This window comes from Tyto alba, unplaced genomic scaffold (assembly GCF_018691265.1).
Source record: "Tyto alba isolate M040663 unplaced genomic scaffold, T.alba_DEE_v4.0 Super-Scaffold_21, whole genome shotgun sequence".
Taxonomy (NCBI): Eukaryota; Metazoa; Chordata; class Aves; order Strigiformes; family Tytonidae; genus Tyto; species Tyto alba.
The window spans coordinates 18,734,518-18,755,818 of NW_024881295.1; the positions used below are offsets into that span (position 1 = coordinate 18,734,518).

At 40.1% G+C, this 21,301-nt stretch overlaps 1 protein-coding gene across 6 annotated transcripts in view; it reads left to right on the forward strand.

The window, feature by feature from the left end:
- Positions 1-21,301, forward strand: part of BICD1 (BICD cargo adaptor 1) — a 176,859-nt gene that overhangs the window by 134,882 nt on the left and 20,676 nt on the right. For 3 of the 6 annotated variants that reach the window (XM_032986175.2, XM_042795363.1, XM_042795365.1), the window contains exons 6-7: positions 6,780-6,931; positions 13,566-13,773. In XM_032986175.2, the coding sequence (XP_032842066.2) occupies positions 6,780-6,931; positions 13,566-13,773 (360 nt within the window). Of the gene's footprint in view, positions 1-6,779; positions 6,932-13,565; positions 13,884-14,849; positions 15,041-21,301 lie in introns of those variants that run through there. The other 3 variants (XM_042795362.1, XM_032986168.2, XM_042795364.1) reach the window with 2 other exon arrangements.

A 21,301-nucleotide genomic window follows, 5' to 3' on the forward strand; every position in this document is an offset into this window, starting at 1 on the left:
TGTATACATTAGATTCCGGGTCTGCAAACACTTAAAAAACCTAAATTTAAGCATACAAATAGTTTTATTTACTTATGCATTTCCCTATGTCCAGAATTAAATCTGAATGCAAGAGGCTGCAGTGGCAGAGTTGCTGTTCCAAATCGCCTGGGACTTTTCTCATTTAAAACCAGTGCAGTGATCACCACACGGCAGCATGAATCCTGGTTAACAGCTTGGGATTCTATTAGCTGATGACAGTGATGGGATTTCAGTGTTAAAATTCCCAACAGTCAAGTAGTCTGAAGCTACAGTTTCAAGTTTAATTGATTGTTGGATCTGTAACCGCATTTCTAGAGTATTGAGGATTTTTAAATTGCAGCAATATTTCAATATACATTGAGTCTTTTATAGCATTTCCCCCCCTCTAATATAATACATGTTAAATATTAATTCAAGTAATTAAATACCATCTCTAGCTAAGCAATAATATCTCTGAGCAATTATATGTGGATTTTCTATGTAATTAAAATGTAATTAAGATGTAATTGAGGTATATGGGTTTAGATTCCAAAGATTTTTCTCATTAGCATAGAGCTATTATTTATTTTCTGATACTACCAGAGAATCTAGCTCAGTCTTGCTCTTTTCTTGCCATCAGAAATAAAGCATCATCCTAAAGCGTGCTCACTGAAATGGGAAGGATAGATTTGCTGAATAAGGAGGTGCTATTAACTGAACTTTTATTTATTGCCTAGGAGCATAGATATTTGTAATGGTACAACTGGGTATAGAATCTTGCGATAATGTTCATGAAAACCAAATATCAACAGCCTCAAACTTTCAAGTTAAAAAGACATAATAATATAAAAGGGAAGGAGACATTTAAACTTATAGAGGCGAGGGGTGAGTTTTACTATGTACTAGCAGTACTGCCAGCCTTAAGCAATGGGTATATCCCAGAACCCAAAGCACAACTCATAATCAAAAAACAGGAGCCAAGAGTCACCCCATTGAGATCTTATCCTCCAAAATAATAAGTTTTTAAGCAGTAATAGGCTGGGTATATTTTTCCCTTATGGATTTCAGTTTAGATGAGCCTACAGAGGACATCTGCTTCAGTTTTTCACATTTCCTCCAGAACCACAAGAGCTTGAATTTTTTTTTTCTTTTTTTTTTTTTTAAAAAAAAAACCTTCCCTGAGCCCTAGTGAAGCTGACATTAATGCAAAACTGTGTCTTTTCATCCCTTACATAGCATGGTAAGACACTGCTGGTGCCCAAGGTATCAGGGGGGAGCTGAGGGAAGCCTACAGCAGGCAGGGGCTGGATGCCCTGGCCCATCCTCAGCATCCAGAGGGGCCGGATCACATCTTATTCTGCTCTGTAGCAATCCCATTACAAAACACCTGTTGTGTGTTAGCACTCCAAACAGAGACACTTTAGGTGAAGCTTTTTTGGTTGGAGTAATATGGGAAAGCAAGATGGGCGCAACCAAATGCACTGTAAAAAGGGCAAGACCTGGCCTTCCTAGAGCATCTCGCCATTTGGGTCCAGGGGGGAAAACCAGCAGCAGGCCTCTGGGTCTGGTGTTTCGGGCTGTATTTCAGTAGTGAAGTCGCACCCTTAACCAGGGAAGCACGGGTGCTATCTAGTGACCGCCAGAAGTACTGCAAAATCAGATTAAAATGAGAATTGCACAGTTTTCCTGGCAATGCACTTCTTTGCAGTGCACTGAGAGCCTCTGTTATCCAGGGACACAGGGGCAAAACGGCTCATCAGAAGAGAAGAGCAAAAGGAGTTTCTGTCTCCAGACTTGAATTGTGTTCACTTGTCTTCCCGGAGTCTTACCTGACTGCAGGACAGCCCCGAAGCAGTCTCCGTTTCTGTCCCCTTCTGTCGCCGTGGGTCTGGTACTCCAGCAGTGTGCAGTTGCACCTTTTAAATCTTTAGCAGCATACAATAAATCTGTTTGAACCTGACAAACTGTTGCCTAGTTTAAAGCATTTGGCAATATCGGATGATACTTCGTTTTATTCTAGCTGTATTTTCCTTAGCAATATTTTCAAATAAGCGTTCTACTGTTAGACTGACCTATAAAGAGACTACACAAAGCTCTGTAACACAAAAAAAGAGAGCAAGTTTTGCTCTAAGAAGCTGCAAACATAAGCCTGGGAAAATTAATTATTAAACTAATAGCTCAAGATAGCAAGACACATATATCTTGCTAGCTTTCTTGCTTACCTTATCTTCATTTACATATCCATTTATTCATAGCCATAATTACTGTGTCAGCACCAGTTTTGTGGAGCAAACCCAAGTAGCGTTAGCATTAACAAGTAGCATAAATTGTAAAGCAATATCAAATTAATGATACAATAATTTTGAGGATCAGTTCAATAATGATTTTGATTTTGCTTTCTAATAAGAGAAAGCAAAGCTGCCTATGAGGGAAATTTAATATCCTGAAGTTCTGATCGAAAAATGATTGGTTGTTCTAGTAGGTAAATGTTTCTATGGGAAGGAGTTGAGTCATCAAGACTTTCACATCTGGATTGTCAGTAACTATGGTGTCTCCAGCTCAGATGACTGAGATGTCCATAAAATTCCTTCAGAAAAAAACCCTTGATAACCCCAGACATACAATACCTTATCTATGAACAAACACCCTGATGTTGTATATACAGAATACTGTAGAATTTCTGCTGGGAGAGTTAGGCTGGGTGGAAAGATCCAGTACCACATACAATTTCTGCACTATAGTAACAGGCTACTATTCGGCTTTCTTGTGTGAAAAAATAAAGTACTTACCACTGTAGGACTTAATACCCTTTTAGCAATAATTTCTTTACTTGGTTTGTTTCTTGCACTGCTAATATAAAGTAATTGGTATACAACGTCATCTTAGAATGTGAATATATAGAGAAAATGAGATCTGTTCATGGATTTCAGAATTAAGGTGCAACCTTTGGGCAGCAGGATTTGGCCAAACATCTCTTTGGTGTAAGGATAAGGTGGGGGATGAAAAGGATGTCATTGTTTCTGGCAGTGCTTGGGGCTCAGCTGTGTGCCCACCTCAGCCTCTGTGGCTCCATTCCTGGGTTCTGGGGGGGGCCAGGGGGGCCGGTCAGAGCTCTCTCTTCCTGGGTGGTATTTCACACTCCACAGGAGTCCAGGGGTTGGAGCTCTCCGTTCCCCCCCCCCGGCCTTTCTGTCAGCTCCAGGTGATGTCCTCTGCACAGCAAATGCTACATGCTCTGCAAGTGATTCATCCTGTGGCTCGGAGTGGCTGGGTAGCGCATACACCCAGTTCCTCTGCATGACTGGTCCCCTGTCAGCAGTGTCATTAGCCCCTCTCCTGTCTTACTGTGTTATTTGCTTCACTGAAGAGTAGTCACCTATTTTTCTGCTTTTTCATCCTGTGCTCTCCATTTTCACGTGTGTTGCTCAGAGGTTGCATTTTTATGCGGAGCAGTTTCTCTGATATGGTTTTGTAGTTAATTACAGCTTAAAACCAAATAATTCAGAAAGAGCTGTTAGAAACAAATCCAGGTCCTGGGCATCTGCTTCCTTCTGGTACCCACTATTTGGAGATGCAGACTTTTATTCACCTCATCCTTCCTTTCAGAGCACTCTCTGAATGCACTGTTTGCCCCAGGGCTTTGAAATATAGATTATCCCATAGAACTCGTTTCAGGCACAACCACACATATACAGCTCGATGGGTACAATTTTGGAGACTGGCTGACGGGGGGAATAGAAATAATCCAGACTAGAGTTGGTGCTGGAGGGAGAGTAACATGAAGCTATGGCTTCAGTTCGTTTTGTCTCTGTTACTCTTGGCACAGTCTAGCAGTACAGCTGAGGTGACCAGACACACAGGTACCTCTGATAGACAGAGTCCAAGTTCCCCTTCTCCACTCAGTGCTGCTCCCCATCACACATTCGGGCTTCGGGGTGCTTCAGATGAGTTTTCTGCCTCTTCAGGCTCCCCAAACTGGCTCCCAGTAAGCACAGAAGAAAGCCACCAGGTGTGCAAAGGGTAGGGATGGGGAAGGGCTACGTAATTATTCTTTCAGTGGCAGCTAGCCAATATAGATTGACTTAGCTGCTTTGTAAAACGGCATCCTCTGAGCCGGGGAGTCTGACAGCAATCAGCTTCAGTCAGCATCCAGGTCCCAAACTGATGAGCTACAGGTAACGTGAGCGTCGGTGCCCGCTGGCCCTTACAAGGACCCCTGGAGCGTGCAGCGCCTCACGCCACAGCGATGCACCGCTGCTCGCCTGGCCCTGCCTGCAGGTTTCCAACAGAAGCTTCCCCAGCTTGCTTCTTCCTTCTTTCTTGTGCCTATTAAATAGCACGTTTTTGTTAGTTTTATTTACTTCTCCAGTAGAGCACTTGTGCCCATTCGTTTTTCACTTAGGAGACTTTCAGAAGGGAGACCCTCGGCAGCCTGCAAAGGGGTGTGCTCAAAAGCTTGTCTGGCACGTGGAGAGTCACCAGGCGCTTCCAATGGGTTTTGCAATTTATGCTTCGTTTTCTGTATGCTGTTTTATGGAAAACTCTTAACAGGAAGAAAAAAGATGTTTCAAGATTTGATACAGTCCTTCCTCCGTTACCTTTATTCACCAAGTAAATCATATTTCGAAGTTATTTTTCATCCTGTAGTGTTACACATCCATTTAATTTAACCTGATATCCAGACTAAGACATAGCAATCACAATGATCTGTCCGATCATTGCACGCAGTTTCAGTGATGTGTAAATTATTGGGTTTACATGGAACATATAATCCCACTACTGAAACTATTTTTTTTTTTTCAAGTCTAGCATTTGACAGCACATATCTTTGAACTCATTTTCATTCCTAGACAAAGAAAAATCTTTACATGAATTCTGTATTCGAAGATGAGGTACGATAGGTTAAGGGATACAGGGCTGTATTTCTCTTACAAAGCAAAGACATCTGAATCCTTGCCTTAGGGGAAAAGCAGAACTCAGTTGGAGCTATGGATTGTACTTGTGATCTCATAAATCACTTCTACCTCATTAATGACCTGAAAATTCTTAAGTAAATCTGATTTAATCATAGCTATTAAATAGGAATTTGCCCTCTGATGCACTATTTCCTAGGTTTCCCTTCAAAAAAGTAGTTTTGTTAAACTTAGTTAATTCTTCTTCTCCATGTTAATTTATGAGTGTACATTTTTGCTCATGGCTGAAAACAGATAGAAAGATGATGACTTCTGCATTATCCTGCCAAGGCATAGGATGTTGTCTACCATCCTACATTTTACCAAAGCATATGTCAGCAAGGTTGGGAAAAGCTGCATTTATTTGAATATATCCCTAAGTGGTTGATTTATTTTAACATGTATTGCTGATGATTTCAAATTTGGCATGGAAAACCCCATCTATTTAAAATGACAGGTAGTTACTAGCAATTTTTAAAAATATCTTCCCTCAATGTAAACTAGTGCGAGAGTAGATAAAACATTAATTGCAAGTGTACAATTAAAAAAAAAATGTATTATTTTAATGCTGCTGTTTCTGTGATATTTCCCCAGACACAAATGAATAGAGTTGTATGTTCATAGGGGGTGCTAATATGTCCTTTTGTTAAGAGACATTGTTAGTGGGAAATATACTGAGTTTCATAAAACTGAGTTTAAAATAGGTTTCAAACTGCTTGGCTATTACCATCTTTTGTCATGTCCTCTTGCTGTTAGCTTTAAACTAATGTTCATCTACACTTCTCGCCCCTGGTGATGGCTCCAGAACACACAAAATCAACAGGAGAAATTGATTGCCTATATGAAATGCTGCAACATATTATGCACTAAGTGAACTGAAAAAACAACCAATAACCCCCTCTGAGTAAATGTAAAAGGAAACATTTTTTTTTCTTCATCTCATTCACTGGCAATAATTTTAAATGTCTCATAGCAGCAGTAGGTATAAAGCCTCTATAAAACTGTGTATTTTAAATAACTTCAAAATGATACTAAATTTCATAGGTAAAGCAGAAGGTTCAACTCTTGCAAAAATAAGACAAATGTAACTGTTAAAAGCAGTAGATAGTAAATTAAAGAAATTTAATGGATGAAATTGAAAAAAGAAAAGAGGGACCAGAAAAAAAATGAAGGAATAAGATGACTACAAAGCCTTGATTTCCTGTTAAGTGAAAACTGTAATTTACGCTTTTTTTGTTCCTTTTTTTTTTTTTTTTTTTTTTTGGTAGTGGTTAAAGCTGCCAAAATAATGCTGGTTTGCACAACAGTCGGCATGGCCAGCGCTCAGACATAAAAGCAAGCTGTCCGGGCCTGGCAGCCACCTCTCCCCAGGAACGCGGCGGGGGGCACGAAGCAGGAGGTGGATCACTCGGGCTCACACCCTGGGGACGGAGGCCGAGGCTCCCATGCTGTGCCTCCGTTTGCAGCACGGTCAGGGGACGTGTTTGTCCATTACAGCTCAAACGACATGGTAGCAGCTCCTTAAACTGTAGTAACTTACTTGCCTGAGTCCTCAACATACAGCTGCGCAGTTTTGCAGAGACATTTAAGGTGTCTAGTTGTTGCAAGTTCATTTAAATTGGCTTTGTCCTTTCAGCTGCTTTCTCCTTTTCCTTTTTTCATGGAGTACAACTCAAAAGACTTTAAAGCGTGCAGTGCAGTGAAGCTCAGGTCTAACTTCTTTTACTGTTTGAATGAAGAAGGAGATCAAAAGTAAAATCAAACATGCCATCTTAGCTGTTATCAAATACCTGTCTCATAAGCATATATCCTCATTTGTGTTTTCAGACAGCTGAAGTGGCACTAGCCAATTTGAAGAATAAATACGAAAATGAAAAAGCAATGGTGACTGAAACCATGACCAAACTGCGGAATGAATTAAAGGCTTTGAAGGAAGATGCAGCAACCTTCTCATCCTTGAGAGCAATGTTTGCAACCAGGTAAGGGAAAAGGTTTCACCTGAGCACTGTAAAAGTAAATATGTGTGTGCTAAGTGAGAACAGACTTAGCCGTGTATGTTGAGTGCTTAGGAGGAGAGACAGAAATTATCTTCTGCAAGGTCAGAGAATGGATGAAGGTGAATGAGTCTTACACTGCACACTCTGCAAAACCAGCAAGCTTTCAAGTGCTACTGAGATGCGTGTCTTGGAAAAGAGAGCTGGAGAATAGCAATGTCAATACAACCTTGAGTAAAGTGTTATAAATGCCAACGTATGCCTCCAGTGTATTTGCATTTATAGGGCTTTTTAAAGTGGAAATCGAATAGTAGATTTATGTGGCTGATTTTCACATTCAGAAGTATGCAGTGTTTCTGTCATAAAGCTATCGTAGGGTTAATTATGATCTTCAGAATCCCATGTTTTCATTATCGTGAGATTTATTACTTACCACTAGTAAAATCTATTTCATCAACCAGCCTACGCTATAATCCAGCATTAATAACTGTAAGGCCACTGCAGTTTCCCACTCCAGCATGGATTCTTCTTTTCCCCCACTGTGATATTCAATTTATTATCTTTTCCTTCACAGGACGAAAGTTTCACTTATCTTCTGTAACATAGCTCATCCTGGCAGGACAGTAATTAATCTTCTCTCATCTTTCCTTCTCCCACACCTTCTGCAGAAGAGCTTTTGGTTTGAGCTGCTTTTTAACAGGTTAACTGAAAATGTATTTTTTTTTAAAACATCCAACACTTTCAGCAATAAATTCTGAACTCCCAAATACACAAGGAAATTAGTATCCTCAGGAAATTATTCTGTGATATCAAGGCTTTTTTTTCCTGTTATGGCCAAACACAATGCAGATTTCTTCCTTGTGCTTTAGTCCATAAGCGATAAGACGTCTTCATGCCTCATGCCAACATCTTTCCAGTGCTCCCTTCGGTATATAGGTGCCATCTCACCTCTTCCAGCCTTCTAAACTCCTTTATTGCTCAGTGTCAGTGGCAGCAGAGGCTGGGAGAGGTGAGAAGGAAGGAGAAGGGACATTGACATGCTGTGGCATAGGTGCCGTGTACAAATTCATCACAGGTTCATCAACAGAAGAGTATGTGTAGTGTCATAATGGAAATGGAGAACCAGCTCAGCAGGTGATGTGAACCGAGGTAGCTCCATTGATTTCATTGGCATCTAAAGATTTTCTTCAAGAAAGGAAAGTTGTGTGTGTGTAATAGAAATGCGTGTGTTGGTCTTTACTTACACACTCATCACTCAAGGAGATACGTGAATGTACTATCTCTGTAAGACTACCTGGAAGGCTACTAACTCCAGAGGAGAGTAGTGTCATCATGTGCACAAAGCAAACAGGGGTCTTCATGAAGCATAAATAATTGATCTATGAGGTAAAAGAAGTTTGTAAAGGTTTAGAAGTTTTTACTTAAAGGGAATGTTAGGTTGTTGATGTACCAAATGCTTTTTACCCTATTTGGGCATCCTGAGCACACACTTCTGTTGGGTTTAAGGCATATCCTAAAGCTGGTGGGAGACAGCAGCATCTCTTCTGTGAGCATCAGCCTTAAATGATGCTATGCATCTAGGTGCTTCTTCTAGCTGTCTTGTGTGTAGGATGCAATGAAGCTTCTGTTTCTCTTCTATGAACTATAAAGTGAATCTGAATGACTTGCTGAGTTACAGATTTCTACTTTGTGAACGATTAACATTAGTAGAGACAAACTCAACCCAAAGCATCTACTGCTGTTGCTGAACTCCATGCAGTAGTGATTGAACACTCAGTGCATGGCCTGTGGAACGTGACCCTGCCCTTGAGGTCATAAGTTTTGCCAGTATCTTCTGAGCACAATTATAAAAAGTCATTCACTGCAAGGTCTTGCACATCTCTGTGCTCCTATAGATTTTTCTGTTGTAAAATATTCCTTTTCCTTCCTTACCCTGGAATATAATGGCCTTTATAATTAAATCAATCTTTCTAAATGTTCAAATCATTGACTCATTCTGAATAGTCCATTTGGAATAGCATTCGTTTAAATGACAGAGAGCTGATATACTCTACAAGTATATCTTGAAGACGAGAAATCTGTTTGAAAATACAAGACTGTAAGATTCTTCATGCAGTAACATTAGATGCAATAGCAACCTTCAGCATTAAAAAAGCAATTGTTTAGTCTTCTGTTGAATAAAACAGTGGTTTCTATGGTTATCCTGCATCACATGGTACTTTTGAATTTGTACTGTCAGGAGAAAATACAATACCCTCCTCTGATAGAGTTATATTAGAGATCTGAAAATTATTTCATATAGTGTTTGATAGAGCAATATTCTTTCTTTTTCATAAACCATCCTTTTCAGTTCACTTTGCCCCAATGGATGTTCATTCCAGTGATGAACTCTATGGGTTCTTCCTGAAATGCACTGGATGAAGGCCATACCACATTGTAAGGAGAGCACAGCCCACATGTTTCTGGTCTGAACAACAAAGATACTTTTCTCCAAAGCTCCCCTATGCAGAAAGCAGGAGCCATCCTTTTTCTGTGTTTTTCCCTGATACTTGTGCATCCCTCCGTTCCTCAAATTCAGTTCTCCCCTCCTCCTCAAAAGTCCTCTGTTTGTACCTATACTTTTGCTCTTTTTCCTCCTGGGACTGGTTTTGTCCCAATCCAAAATTTCTGTGGTTCTGGTCTCTACAGCTTCCTCCTTCCCTCTTCTTTAGCCTTGTGATCCCTTTCTGAATTTATTTCAGACCTGTCAAGAATATGTCCTCAATACAAAATCCCTTTACTCCAGACACCCCTCTCAAAAAAGAAAGCAACAACGTATAAAAGCTTCTTTTCTGCGGGATGCATGGAGTTGGCAGAGCAGAGCTGAAGTTCCTGTTCGATGCCAGGGCCATGTGCTGCCCATCCGATTTGCAGCTCCAGCCTTTAGCCTGCTTGCTTTGCCTGGGCTGCTTCTGGTAGTCCCAGACCAGAAAATATGGTGAGAGATTTCCTGCCCCTCCTGTTGTTTCCCCTCACTCCAACCCAGGGTCGTTGACCCAGGCAGGAGCTGTGGGAGTGGGAAGCAGTGAGGCTGGTAGCCAGCACTCATCCAAAGGGCAAATGAAAAATATCTTCTTTAAACAGTTAGTTTTCTCATCTAGAGTAAGGTTTTCTCTCGGAGAGGAAGGGAAAAGAAGTCTAGAGGTGAAGGAGATAAGGAACTACTTTTAAAGCAGGATCCTAAAGGGATTCAGGAAGTTAGTTTTACTGAGTCCCTACACATGCTTGTTTTCCCAGCCTAAATAGAGATATTCAAATGGAGAGAGAAAGAAATATTACTTATTATATTGCCATAGTCCTGACACTGCATGTACTGATTTTATTCTCCATGCATCAAGGCGTTTTCTTATGATTAATATTTAAAGAAAAAAATGTGCTGAAGAGATGGACTAGGAGGTTTGGGCAGGTCCTGGAGCTATCCTAGATGAGAAAACATTTATGAGGAGAAGAGAATTATGCTTATATGGCTAGAGCAGGGATCTGTCAGTGTCGCTGGGTTTTAGCTCAAGCTCTGCTATGATTTATGTTACCTAAATTATGCATAAGCCTGACTCGGTATTTGGTTTGCATTCCTAGACAAGAGAGATAGATGGAACTAGAAATCCTTTAAACTCCTATATAAGCTTCTTGGATCAGTTCATACAAAATAAGTGGGCTTATGTGTCTGTCTGCTTTCTTTCTGAGGCAAGAGAAATGAGAAATAGGTGAGATCTTGGCTTTTGCTCCAGCAATAAGTAGACCAGCAGACAGCAAGATAACAGGGCTGTTTATTTAATAGTCATTTGCAGCTTACACCTGTCCTGGGGCAAGGGAGAAATTGGGAAGGAGCTCTGATTCAGGAGGACATAACCTAACTTGTTATTCACTACTATTTGAGTACTTCTGAAAGACCCATTCAGATCCCTGGTGCTTCCTGGAGCCCTGCTCAGTCCACAGTGGTCTGTGCCGTGCCAGAAGTCATCTCTCCTAGGATCTCTTAACCTTTTTCTTCCTTGGTATGCTGTGAGACTTCACAAATCTTTATAAAACGTGTGGGCTAAAGACAATATGTACGTGTGTAATGCTTTTTTTTTTTTTTTAAATTGAAAACACTTCTCTTTTTATCCCACGCTTGCATGTAGCAGGGAATATTTCAGTGAAGGGAAATGCCATGGCCACAGGCAGTAGCTACCTCCCACTACATGGAATAACCTTCACTGCTGCAGACTTCAAGGAGATCTGAGGCTGTTAATTCAGCAGTTTCTGAAGTTAATTACAGCCTTTACTTGACTGATTTAGGTTTAACCTTTCTGAACACTTTTTCTCAAAAAAAAAAAAATAAAAATGCTTGAGTGACAAAACACAGAGACAATGGACCATGTGTTTGTGAAACATAATAGGAAACTTCGAGTCGTGGTGGAGGTCAGAAGACTGGAACCACCCAAGCACTGCAGTGAACTGCCAAGAATGTGGGGTTGCTATTACAAGGAGACTTCTAGGGAAGGGCATGTTGGAAAATATTTTATTAATGAGTTTGGTTTTGTCTTGTGTATGAGGCCAGCTAACAGCACCTAGCATATTCAGATTTCTAGGGCTAGCATGTTATAGTTCATAGCAGGTAACAAGAAGCTGGTTTATCTAAATTTGCTTTAGTAATATCCATCTTCATGGATCTTATGTTTCTTAACTGCTTTTAGCTGCTTTTCGAAAGCCGATGTCTAGATACCAAGAACGTATCCAAGACCTGAAGAAAACCAACCATTTTATTGGCATACTAAAGCAAGGCAGTTCATTCCTCTGGTGGTACTGTGCTGCAGGTGTATCTGCAGATGTTGATTTTTTTTAATTTTCAAAAGAAGCTATGTTTGGAAAAAACCTGTGTCTTCTAGACAAAGAGGAAAGCAGGAGAGAATAGGAGGGATGGATAGAGGATCTATCTGGTTACAAGAATGAGTCTTTAAAACTATGGTAACACAGACATGATAGTAATTCCTATTTCAAATGAATTTAGTTTAATCTCCAGAATGCTGACTTCATTTTAATGTCTCTGTCAAAGAAACTGGCTAAAGCATCAGTAGACATCTCATGGCTCGAAGCAGAAATAGGTGTGCAAGCTGGCTTTAAGCCAACCAGCGTTGCAGAAATATCTCTCTTCCTCAAGGTTTGAATAAAGACAGTCATGCTTATTAAGGTCCTGCAGAAGAAAGATAATACTGAAACTGTAGCTGAAACTATGGCTGACTTAGTCATTTCGCCTCTAGTGCCTGAATTATTCAAAAGGAGAGTGCAGTATATACATGTGTGTGTTTGTGTGTGAAGAATAACTATGAATTTTCAAGTATACTTTATTCCCATTTATTTTCCATTTCCCCAGGAGAAGATTCAAGTTTCAGGGAAATTAGTTTCATCCCTCAGTTTGCAATAATTTAAAAGTTTATTGTGTCACACATTTTGAGAAGGAAAAATAAAATTATTTTCTATGCTTGTTTTCCATGAGTGATACTGATAAAGTTAAATCCTCATCCATTACACTGTTGTAATTACACAGCAAAGCTATTTAGATTTATACAAATCACATGGGGGGGAGAGTTGATGAAATCTGAATCATTTAATATGAACAATTCTTGGATATTGCCACAAATGTCCAATGGTCAGATACCACTGCTACCTATGAATCATTTCACTACTGGCATGCATTTATCACTTGGTTCTTACTGATTAGACGGTCTATTTTTAACAAATTTAAGCTATTTCACTTCAAAAAGTGACTAAGACCATCATGAAATGCCTTGCTCTTCCTGTTAACTTTAGCAATCACTATTTAAACAAGACTAAATTGAATTCAGTCTTATATACTAACAAAATCATGAGAAAGGTGGTTTTATTTTAAAATCTGTCTCAGAGGTCTAAAGCAAATGAAAAGGAGTTCTTCATGCAGATAAAAGAGACGGAGGATTAAAAAGGAGTAGGTGACCATAGCAGTGGACATCTGAGCACATCTCCAAGAGACTCAACAGTAAATGTGAAATAACTTCCAGGTGTGGATTTTCCTCAGTAGTACCTCTTTAATCAGTTAACAGTGACAAACAGCTGAGGGCTTTTCATTTCACCATCTGATGTGTCAAGTGTTCAAAGTACTTGGAGTCTTTTTTTTCATAATTTTTTGGTAATATTTTGTCTAAGTAGATATTACTGTCTATGAAAAATAGCATTATCTGATTAGTAGACATTCATATCCCTGGTGAATTACTAGCTGAACCAGCCCCCCAGAATTGTTATTTGTGATCTAACCTGGAGGTAACCCCAAGCTTTCCCTCCAATTGCTAGTTATCTGCATTAGAAACATACCACGTTGTCATAGACTACGCTGATATTCTAGATACAGGTTCTGCTGCTGAATAGGAAGTGTTGGCATTCAGATCCAAGTCCAAACTTATTCAAAGTGGGAATGGAAGAATTCAGGCTGGCTGCTTCCAGGATCAAGGTTTGGCAAAAGCTTTGATCCGAATCTGCCCCTGTAACTGCATCCCGGGGATGCGGTCACGGGTAGGGTTGGTTCTTGGACTGGTTCCCCAGATTTCTGCCTTGTTTGTTTTCCCAGGTGTGATGAGTACGTCACGCAGCTGGATGAGATGCAGAGGCAGCTAGCAGCTGCGGAGGATGAGAAGAAGACCCTAAACTCTCTGTTGCGCATGGCTATCCAGCAAAAACTTGCCCTTACCCAGCGGCTGGAGGATTTAGAGTTCGACCATGAGCAGTCCCGACGCAGCAAAGGCAAGCTTGGAAAGAGCAAGATCGGCAGCCCTAAAGTAAGTGAGGAGGCATCAGCCACCGTGCCAAGCATAGACACTTTCCTCCTGCATAGTCAGGGCCCACAGCAACCAAACTTACTGGTCAGCAGTGGCACTCAGAGGAAAAGGTATGCATGCAGTGATCTTTACAGTACAGTGCAGTGGCCAGACTTTCATTAAAGTCGTTCACTGAATTGTAAACATTCTAATTTTTTTTTTTTTTTTCTTTCGTACTTTGACTGGGGAGAAGGAGGTGGGGAGGATATGAATATGAAATTCAAAGCCTGGCAACATGTGGTTCTGATCCTACTCACTGTGTTATTTCCTCTTCCCTAATGCAGTGTTTTGAACTATATTCTCTCAGTGTCTCGGTGTATCTTGTATGTCTTTAATATTAGTGTGAATGTATTTTCTTTAACGAGTGTTCCTTAAGTTTTCCTTAAGGTTTCCGTAGCAACCATCTGAAATAAAAAAAAAAAATATTGTGCTCTGTGAGCATTTCAGCACTTAACACAAAAGAAACTGCATCTCTCTGTTAAGCTCTGGTGCTCACTTATTCTTCATCAGTGCGAAAAGAATATGGATGTGTTCACTCAGATCAGTTTTTCTACATGAGAGCAAGCAACCTTTTGAAGGGGGATGGCTGCCTTTCATAAGCTAATGCAAATATTTCGCTGTTCAAGCAGTGAGTTCTCATCTTGTGACTGCCCAGCCAAAGGTCTATAGGTGTGGGCATCTCCACAGTTCTGAAGATGAAGAGGACTCTCTGTTAGAGAAGTCCTAGATAATAATTCCCTTTTTTTTGTATGCTCTAGTCACAATGCAAAAACAAGAGAACATTCAGGAAGCCTTGTACATGTCAAATCCAGGATGCTGAGGTATAACTCAACCTCATCTCCTCCTCCCCTAATATGAACCAGGATTTCCAACGCAGGCAAGGTGCCCTGCTGTGGAAATGACATGGGGTGGCAACGTTAGTTGTTTTTTACCTGTTAATCAAATTAACATGATGTTGTCATTCATGAGGCTTTGAAAGGTAATTAAAGTAAAACTCTTTTGTTTCCATATGTATTTTTTCTTGGATCTCCTGCAAGACTATTCTCACCTTCCCTTTGTGATCAGAGCCATCCCAGGACTTCAGGGACCTACCTCCAGAAATTATTAAGAGCCCCCCCTCATCCCGCTTCCACAGAATCATATCTTCTGAGGGGCCCCCCTTCCATGAGTGAATTCATCCATGGGCACCGTCTCAGCAAGGAAAAAAGGTTAACCGTGGCCACACCAGGTAAACATTTTTTCCTTGGGTGCATGTGGTGCTGAGTGGTTAGCAGAGCAGGGGACCCTCCCAGCACTGCAGATGCAATCTAATTTGGGCACCTTCTTGAGACCTGAAAAGCAAAATGTCTCCTCCTGTGTCACCCGTGGCAGGAGATGACATTCTGCCAGCAGCAGCCCAAACTGGTTCCAGATGCAGTGGGGAAAGTCCTGCTGTGGTACAGGTGGGTGCAGTCCCGCTGGCATCCACAGAGGCTGGCCCCCCCCCGCCCCCCCCGTGCCTGGGTGGTGCTTAGTCCGGTGGTTGTGTTGGTAGTCCCCGTGGAAGACACAAAACCCAACAGGACAGAGGAGTCAGACGCGTGAGGACCAGCGAGGGAGTGATTGGGCAGTGCGCGGGAGCCTCCGCAGCATCTGTCTTCTGCTCACCCTGGAGCATTCAGTCAGGTTTTTCTGAAGGGTAATGTTACGCTCACAGAAGGTTTAGTTTATGTAAATTGAGTCATGAAGTTTATCTTCGCAGGAAGCTTTTGCTCTTCATTTCCTGCCAAAATGTAGTATCTGCTTCGAACAAGGCATAGAAAGGAAATACGGACTGGAATGCCATTTCAAAGGTTGTGACATCTTTCTTCTCCTGACAGACAAGCTAATAATTACTTTTCTTCTGTGCCTGAGCAGAATCTTTAGCCTTTTAATGTGCACACTCTTGTCTGGTGGTAAATTTTTTCATTCTTTGTTTTGAAATTTGTTATATACAAATAGCATAAGTAGAAAATATAAAAGCTAAAACCCATAAAGCAGTTTCTGCTCAAGTAAAAGCTTATTCTGAAAAGCTGAGAAATACCCTATAATATGTTATATCTTTGACTCAGTGCCAGCAATATCACAGTTGCCTTTGAGTACTGCCATGCAAGTAACACCCACTCAGAGGACAAGTGTAAAACTGCAGAGAGCCTAAACAAGACATTTTCCTAAGGAGTGTTGCAGTAAATAAATCAAAGAGCTGGCTTCTGGAGAGAAAAAGGCGGGGAGGGGGAAAGAAACAAAGACTTTAAAATGTATAAAATAAATGGTACTGATCTTCCAGCAATTTCTTTGTATTCTGTTGGCAATGGAAAACCATTGTGCTCATTTTCAACCCCATCGACAGGAATCTGTTTCCTAAACGCTGGCAGTGTCTCTTGTATTCTTTCCTCTTCATCTTACAACAGAATAAGGATAATTTTCTTTCCAATGGACACCTACATCTCTTTAAAGAAGTGGATTTTGCATTTTCTGTATAGCCAAACTCTCCAGTTGGAAATGTGAGGATCTAGGCCCAAAATTTGCAATCTTCTAACATACAGTTTACTAATTTACTCTTCTAATTGTAATTGTACTTCCCATGTACAATTTACAAGAGTGCCAGGCCAAGGAGAATCAGACTTTATTCCAAGGACTGGATGAACTTTGTGTGAAGAACCCTGACTGTATATTGCAAATATAGTTTAGTGCTTGAAGGAAGCAATGATTTAAAAAAGAACTGTGTTCAACTGATAGGCAAACACAGTTTACTGTATTACAAAATTGTTAGTAAAATGGTAAAATATGTGATCTTTGAATCTGGGACTCTGGATCCTGACTGTCTTCATGCATTAATTTTTTTTTTCACTATTTTCATGGACCAGCACCAGATAGCTCATGGAGCATCACAGATACACGGACCACAGGCTGAGAATCACTGACACAGTTTGTAACTTTTTTCCAGTAACAGAGGCCAAAGGAAGAAGCAGGTTGAAAAGTAGAATTGCCAGAAAATAACGTTTGTCTGGAGTCCCACCTGGCACTTTTGGTACATCTCTACTTATTCAGAGTATGAGGGTCTTGAGACAGTATTACTGATTTATGTTACAATTGTTCTTATGAATCTACAAGAGTCCCAGCTTTCTGAATGCATTTGTCAGAATTTTATGCCATCGCATGGCCTTGGTCTCAGCCTGCAAGACTGACAGGTTCAAACCAGAGATTTTTCTGAGCACTCAAATTCCAGTATTAGCACAGCCCATGTTAGAATCAAGTTGAGGATTAGTTACGGAATTTTTCATCATTGTTCTTACCAGTTTCTGGAAGATTTCTTACTGTTGTTAACAGATCAAAGGAATTATGTACCAAGTAGGATTTTTTTTTTTTTGCCATCTAATTATCTGTTTCCTGAAAGTAAGGAACAGTGAACAATGTTATTCTGCTGCTTTTATAGGGAATGTTTAAAAGCCTTATATCAGAAAGAGTTTCTGTTCTCAGATGATTTGTGCAGTCAAGCAAGCCAGCAAGAAATGTAGCAACACACACCTGCTACTTCATCAGAGAGGATGCAAAAGAACAGCATCCAAACTCAAACACTACAGAGCAGAGTATAGCTTGACTTGAGGCTGTGTCCTCAGAAGTGGAGGAGCAATGAAGCCTAAGTTAAATGCAATTAGGTTTGGGTTTTTTTCTCTTAAATTTGTGAACTATTTCCTTCACATGAATATTTCACCCATATGATGTGCAGGCTTCCCTATCCTTTCATTAGCTCCTAGTGTTGTGGGGACTGGCAGGCCGTAACTGGGAATGCATTTGATGGAGAACAAGAGCCAAAATAACTGAAACTGGTAAAGGAAGAAACTCGCAGGATTCCCTGCCCCATCCTGTAGACAAGCTGTGATTGTCTTTTTCTTGCATCTTCTTCTGCACTTGGTGCTTGGCAGAAGAGGCTACCTTCACTGTGCTCTGGCCCCAGCTTTGACTGTGGCTGGCTACCTGGTAGAGGAAACCTGGGATTACTTTTTGCTGCCTTCTTCAGAGAAAGACCCTGGCATGAAGACTCACTAGTGAAGACAAGACCAGCTGAATTCAAGAACTCTCAAGAAAGAGAATGTTATTTCCTGCTTGGTGTCCACGTGACTGCCCTCAACTTTAAATCAGCTTGCATGTCCCTCTGACATCAAGTTGTGGCAGTAGAAATCTATGTGGGCTTCCTAATTATGGTAATAGCTACTAACCACATGACTAAAATACCACTCAGTCCATTTCCAAAGTATCATGTTCCATTTCCCTTAGGTAGTAGTATGCATTTAGCTTTGCGATGTGTTTCTTCCTCTCTTCTGTTATTTTCTATCATTTTCACACTTTACAGTCTTTATTCTTCTGATAGTCAGAACCAGCCGGTATGTGCCCAACGCAGTTCTAGCCCGCTTTCGCATGTGGCTGTTTTCATAACTATGTGAAGAAGTCAGGGCATATAGAAAGCCTAAGTCTGGATTTTACAGTGTGTAACACTATTTGTAATGATCTTTCCTTTGCAGTTGCTTTCAAACCCCTTGAATATAAAGTCACTAGATGTCTCTTAATATCTCACAGTCACAAATGTGAAATACGCTTCTCTTGACTTCTTTCAGTAAAGAACAAGACAAAAAAGGTCTGCTGTAGGTGTCCTGATACCACTCTTTTCTCTGTTGTTTATTTTAGAATAGAAATTCTAGAAGTTGAATATAAAGTTCTGTAATTTTATCTTAAAATTAAATCAATCAAGATCCTTGTGTGGGTGATGCACCTGAAGAAAAAGGTTTCTCAACAGTCTCATGAGATGGAGGGTAACTCATGGCTGCAGCATTCTCCCTTAAACAGGCACAGTTAAAGGATCAGCTAATATCTGCCTAGGAGTCTCTCTTTCGTTGAAGTGCCTCCCAAACAAATTGAGGTAGATGTTTCTTTTCCATATTGTTTACACTTGTACGTACCACAAGGCAGATTTTATTATTTAAAATACCACGCAGGAAAACATTTTGAATAGTAAAGTATTTCATATTTCCTAAGAAATCAGATTGTAAATTCCTAAGAAGCTAATTTTTCCCTTCTGTAGAGTCATATATTTTACATTGTTAAAACAGAAAAAGGAAAGGTGGCCTTAAAATGTGACACATTTATCACAAATTCAAAGCTCAGCTGAGGTCAGATGCTTAGTTGATGTAAGCCAGGCTAGCCCCACAGGTTTCAACAGAACTAAGCTAATTCTATCCAGTCCTCAGTTTCTGTTTTATAGGGTTTAGATTTTATTGTTCTTCATTGGTCTTCAAGTGCAAAACCACTGCAAAATTAGGTAATTTTGTGGAGTTTCTTCTTTCTGAAAGCACATTAAACCTGAAAGCTTGCTTGCTTTTCAGGCGTCTTTCAAGACTGATTTACAGAATGGCGTTTGATTCTCACAAGAGCCTAATGTGGAAGATAAAGACAGCACAAGGAATGCCGTATAATAGTAGAGCGACTGCTCAAGCACTAAGCTCATCACTTATCATACATAATTAAGAGTATATAGTATATACTCTTAATATCAAAGTCATGCAAGATTAATTTCTGCTGTAGCTCTGTGCTTACAGGCAAATCAAATATGAGAAACAATATGATATAAATAACTAGCTTTTGTTTGCTGGTTTGCATATTTTCCATAAAATTTAACTTAATATATAGAACTTCTATGCTGAAGGAAATTCCTATAGAGAGTTCCTAGTAGTGTCTCAAAGAGCTAACTTAGAGCATCTGTAGGTAGGAACTGTTTCTTAAAGCTAACGAGACATGTTAAATGAAAAAACATCATTCATCCAAATATGGAGGTCCTAAGAAGTCTTCCAATTAAGTCTTTAAGATTGGACTCAAGGGGAATTGCTTATGAATTGCCTTTGTTAATCTCCCCTTATACTGAAAGTGGTTTCACCTGTGAACAATAGATTAGAAACCTGGGAATGCATTGATGTGTTTGAGGTAGTGCAAGCAAACACAATTTAACACAACAAGGAGCAGAGGGTCTGGGTAGTGGTGTGGTCTTTAGTGTTGCAGGGAGTTAAGGGCTTTTGACAGCCTATGTGAGGTGTTGAGTAACCTCTTCTGGCTCGAGGGATTTTTCTTAAAATAATGTTAAAGTGGAATTTATCATGTGGGGCAAGATTCTTGGGTTTGGCTCCTCCTTCTTCATCTTGTTGAGGCGTTGTGAAGATATGGGAAAGCATCTTAAGAAGGAATGTTATGGGTAGAAAGCCCTTGGTGAGAAATTAAGCTGTCTTTACCCTCCCCTTTTGGATGAAGGGGTTGGGAAAACAACCGAGGGATGCTCAGGCTGACGTTACTCTCCACAGAGGAGACTGTCTGCAGGGGTGAGCCTATATACCTCACAGCATTGGAAAGGTAAGGGGAATAAATTTTTGACAGTGGGTTCGTGTCTTATTTCCTTGTGTGGTGAAAAGGGCTTAAGTTCAAGGGCTTTAGCTGTGTACATCTTCTGTTTGATTAGGAATATTTTGCCAAAAACAGGTCCAGCTTTGATTTTGAGCTGAAGCACCAATGTCAGAAAGATCCTCATGGATTTCTAAGCCTTGTTGCTATAGGCTTTACTTCAGTACCTAAATTTTTTTCTGCACTTCTCAATTTTGAAACAGCAGGACTGCTAAAAATCTGAACATAGAGGAAAGCACAGTTTCTTTTAAAAGTTATGGTAGAAAAAGTCCTTTAAGGAACACTATCAACTCAGACCTGTATTTTGCTAGGAGGGTGTTTTGTAGATCATTATGATTGCTCAGGCCAGCCAGTGAATGATTTTAAATACTTCTTTAAATATTCCTTCTTTGTGAAGGAATTTTATAAATTAATGAAAAGGAAAATCAACATGACTAGGATCTAGACACCTGTTTCTATTCTGATTTTGTGTTAAAGAATTTCATTCTGAATTCTAGTTCATGATCACTATGGATTTATCTGTACATTCAATGAAACAGTTTTTTCTTGAAAAGTAGGATAGGGGGTTAACTGAGGAACCACTAATAAATAAGATATGCAGCTATATAATATTTAACGACACAGGCTAGTCTGCTCTGAATTGTTCAGGCAGGTAAGTTTCATTTGCTTCATCCAAGCAATGCAAAGCAGCTGGAGCATCAAAGTTCTTCAGAACCAATATTTTGAGAAAAATCCCCAACTTTATTCTGACAACTCAAATTTACAGTCTGAGTGCAAATTGCCCTTTGCCTCATTAGAGATCCATGGATGATTTTTCTGAGTCCTTGGCTATGAATATGTTGTATTTTTAGCTACCAAGAATGTACTTGTGTTGATGGTGATCCTGTACCTGCAAGATGTCTCTGAGCTTCTGTAATCAGACAGGCTACTGGCTATTGCAAGGCTTATGCGGAATTGGTCGAATCTGTCTCTACTCTCCACAAAAAAATTATTTTATGTGTTTTTAGCAGGTTTTGCTTTTAAATGA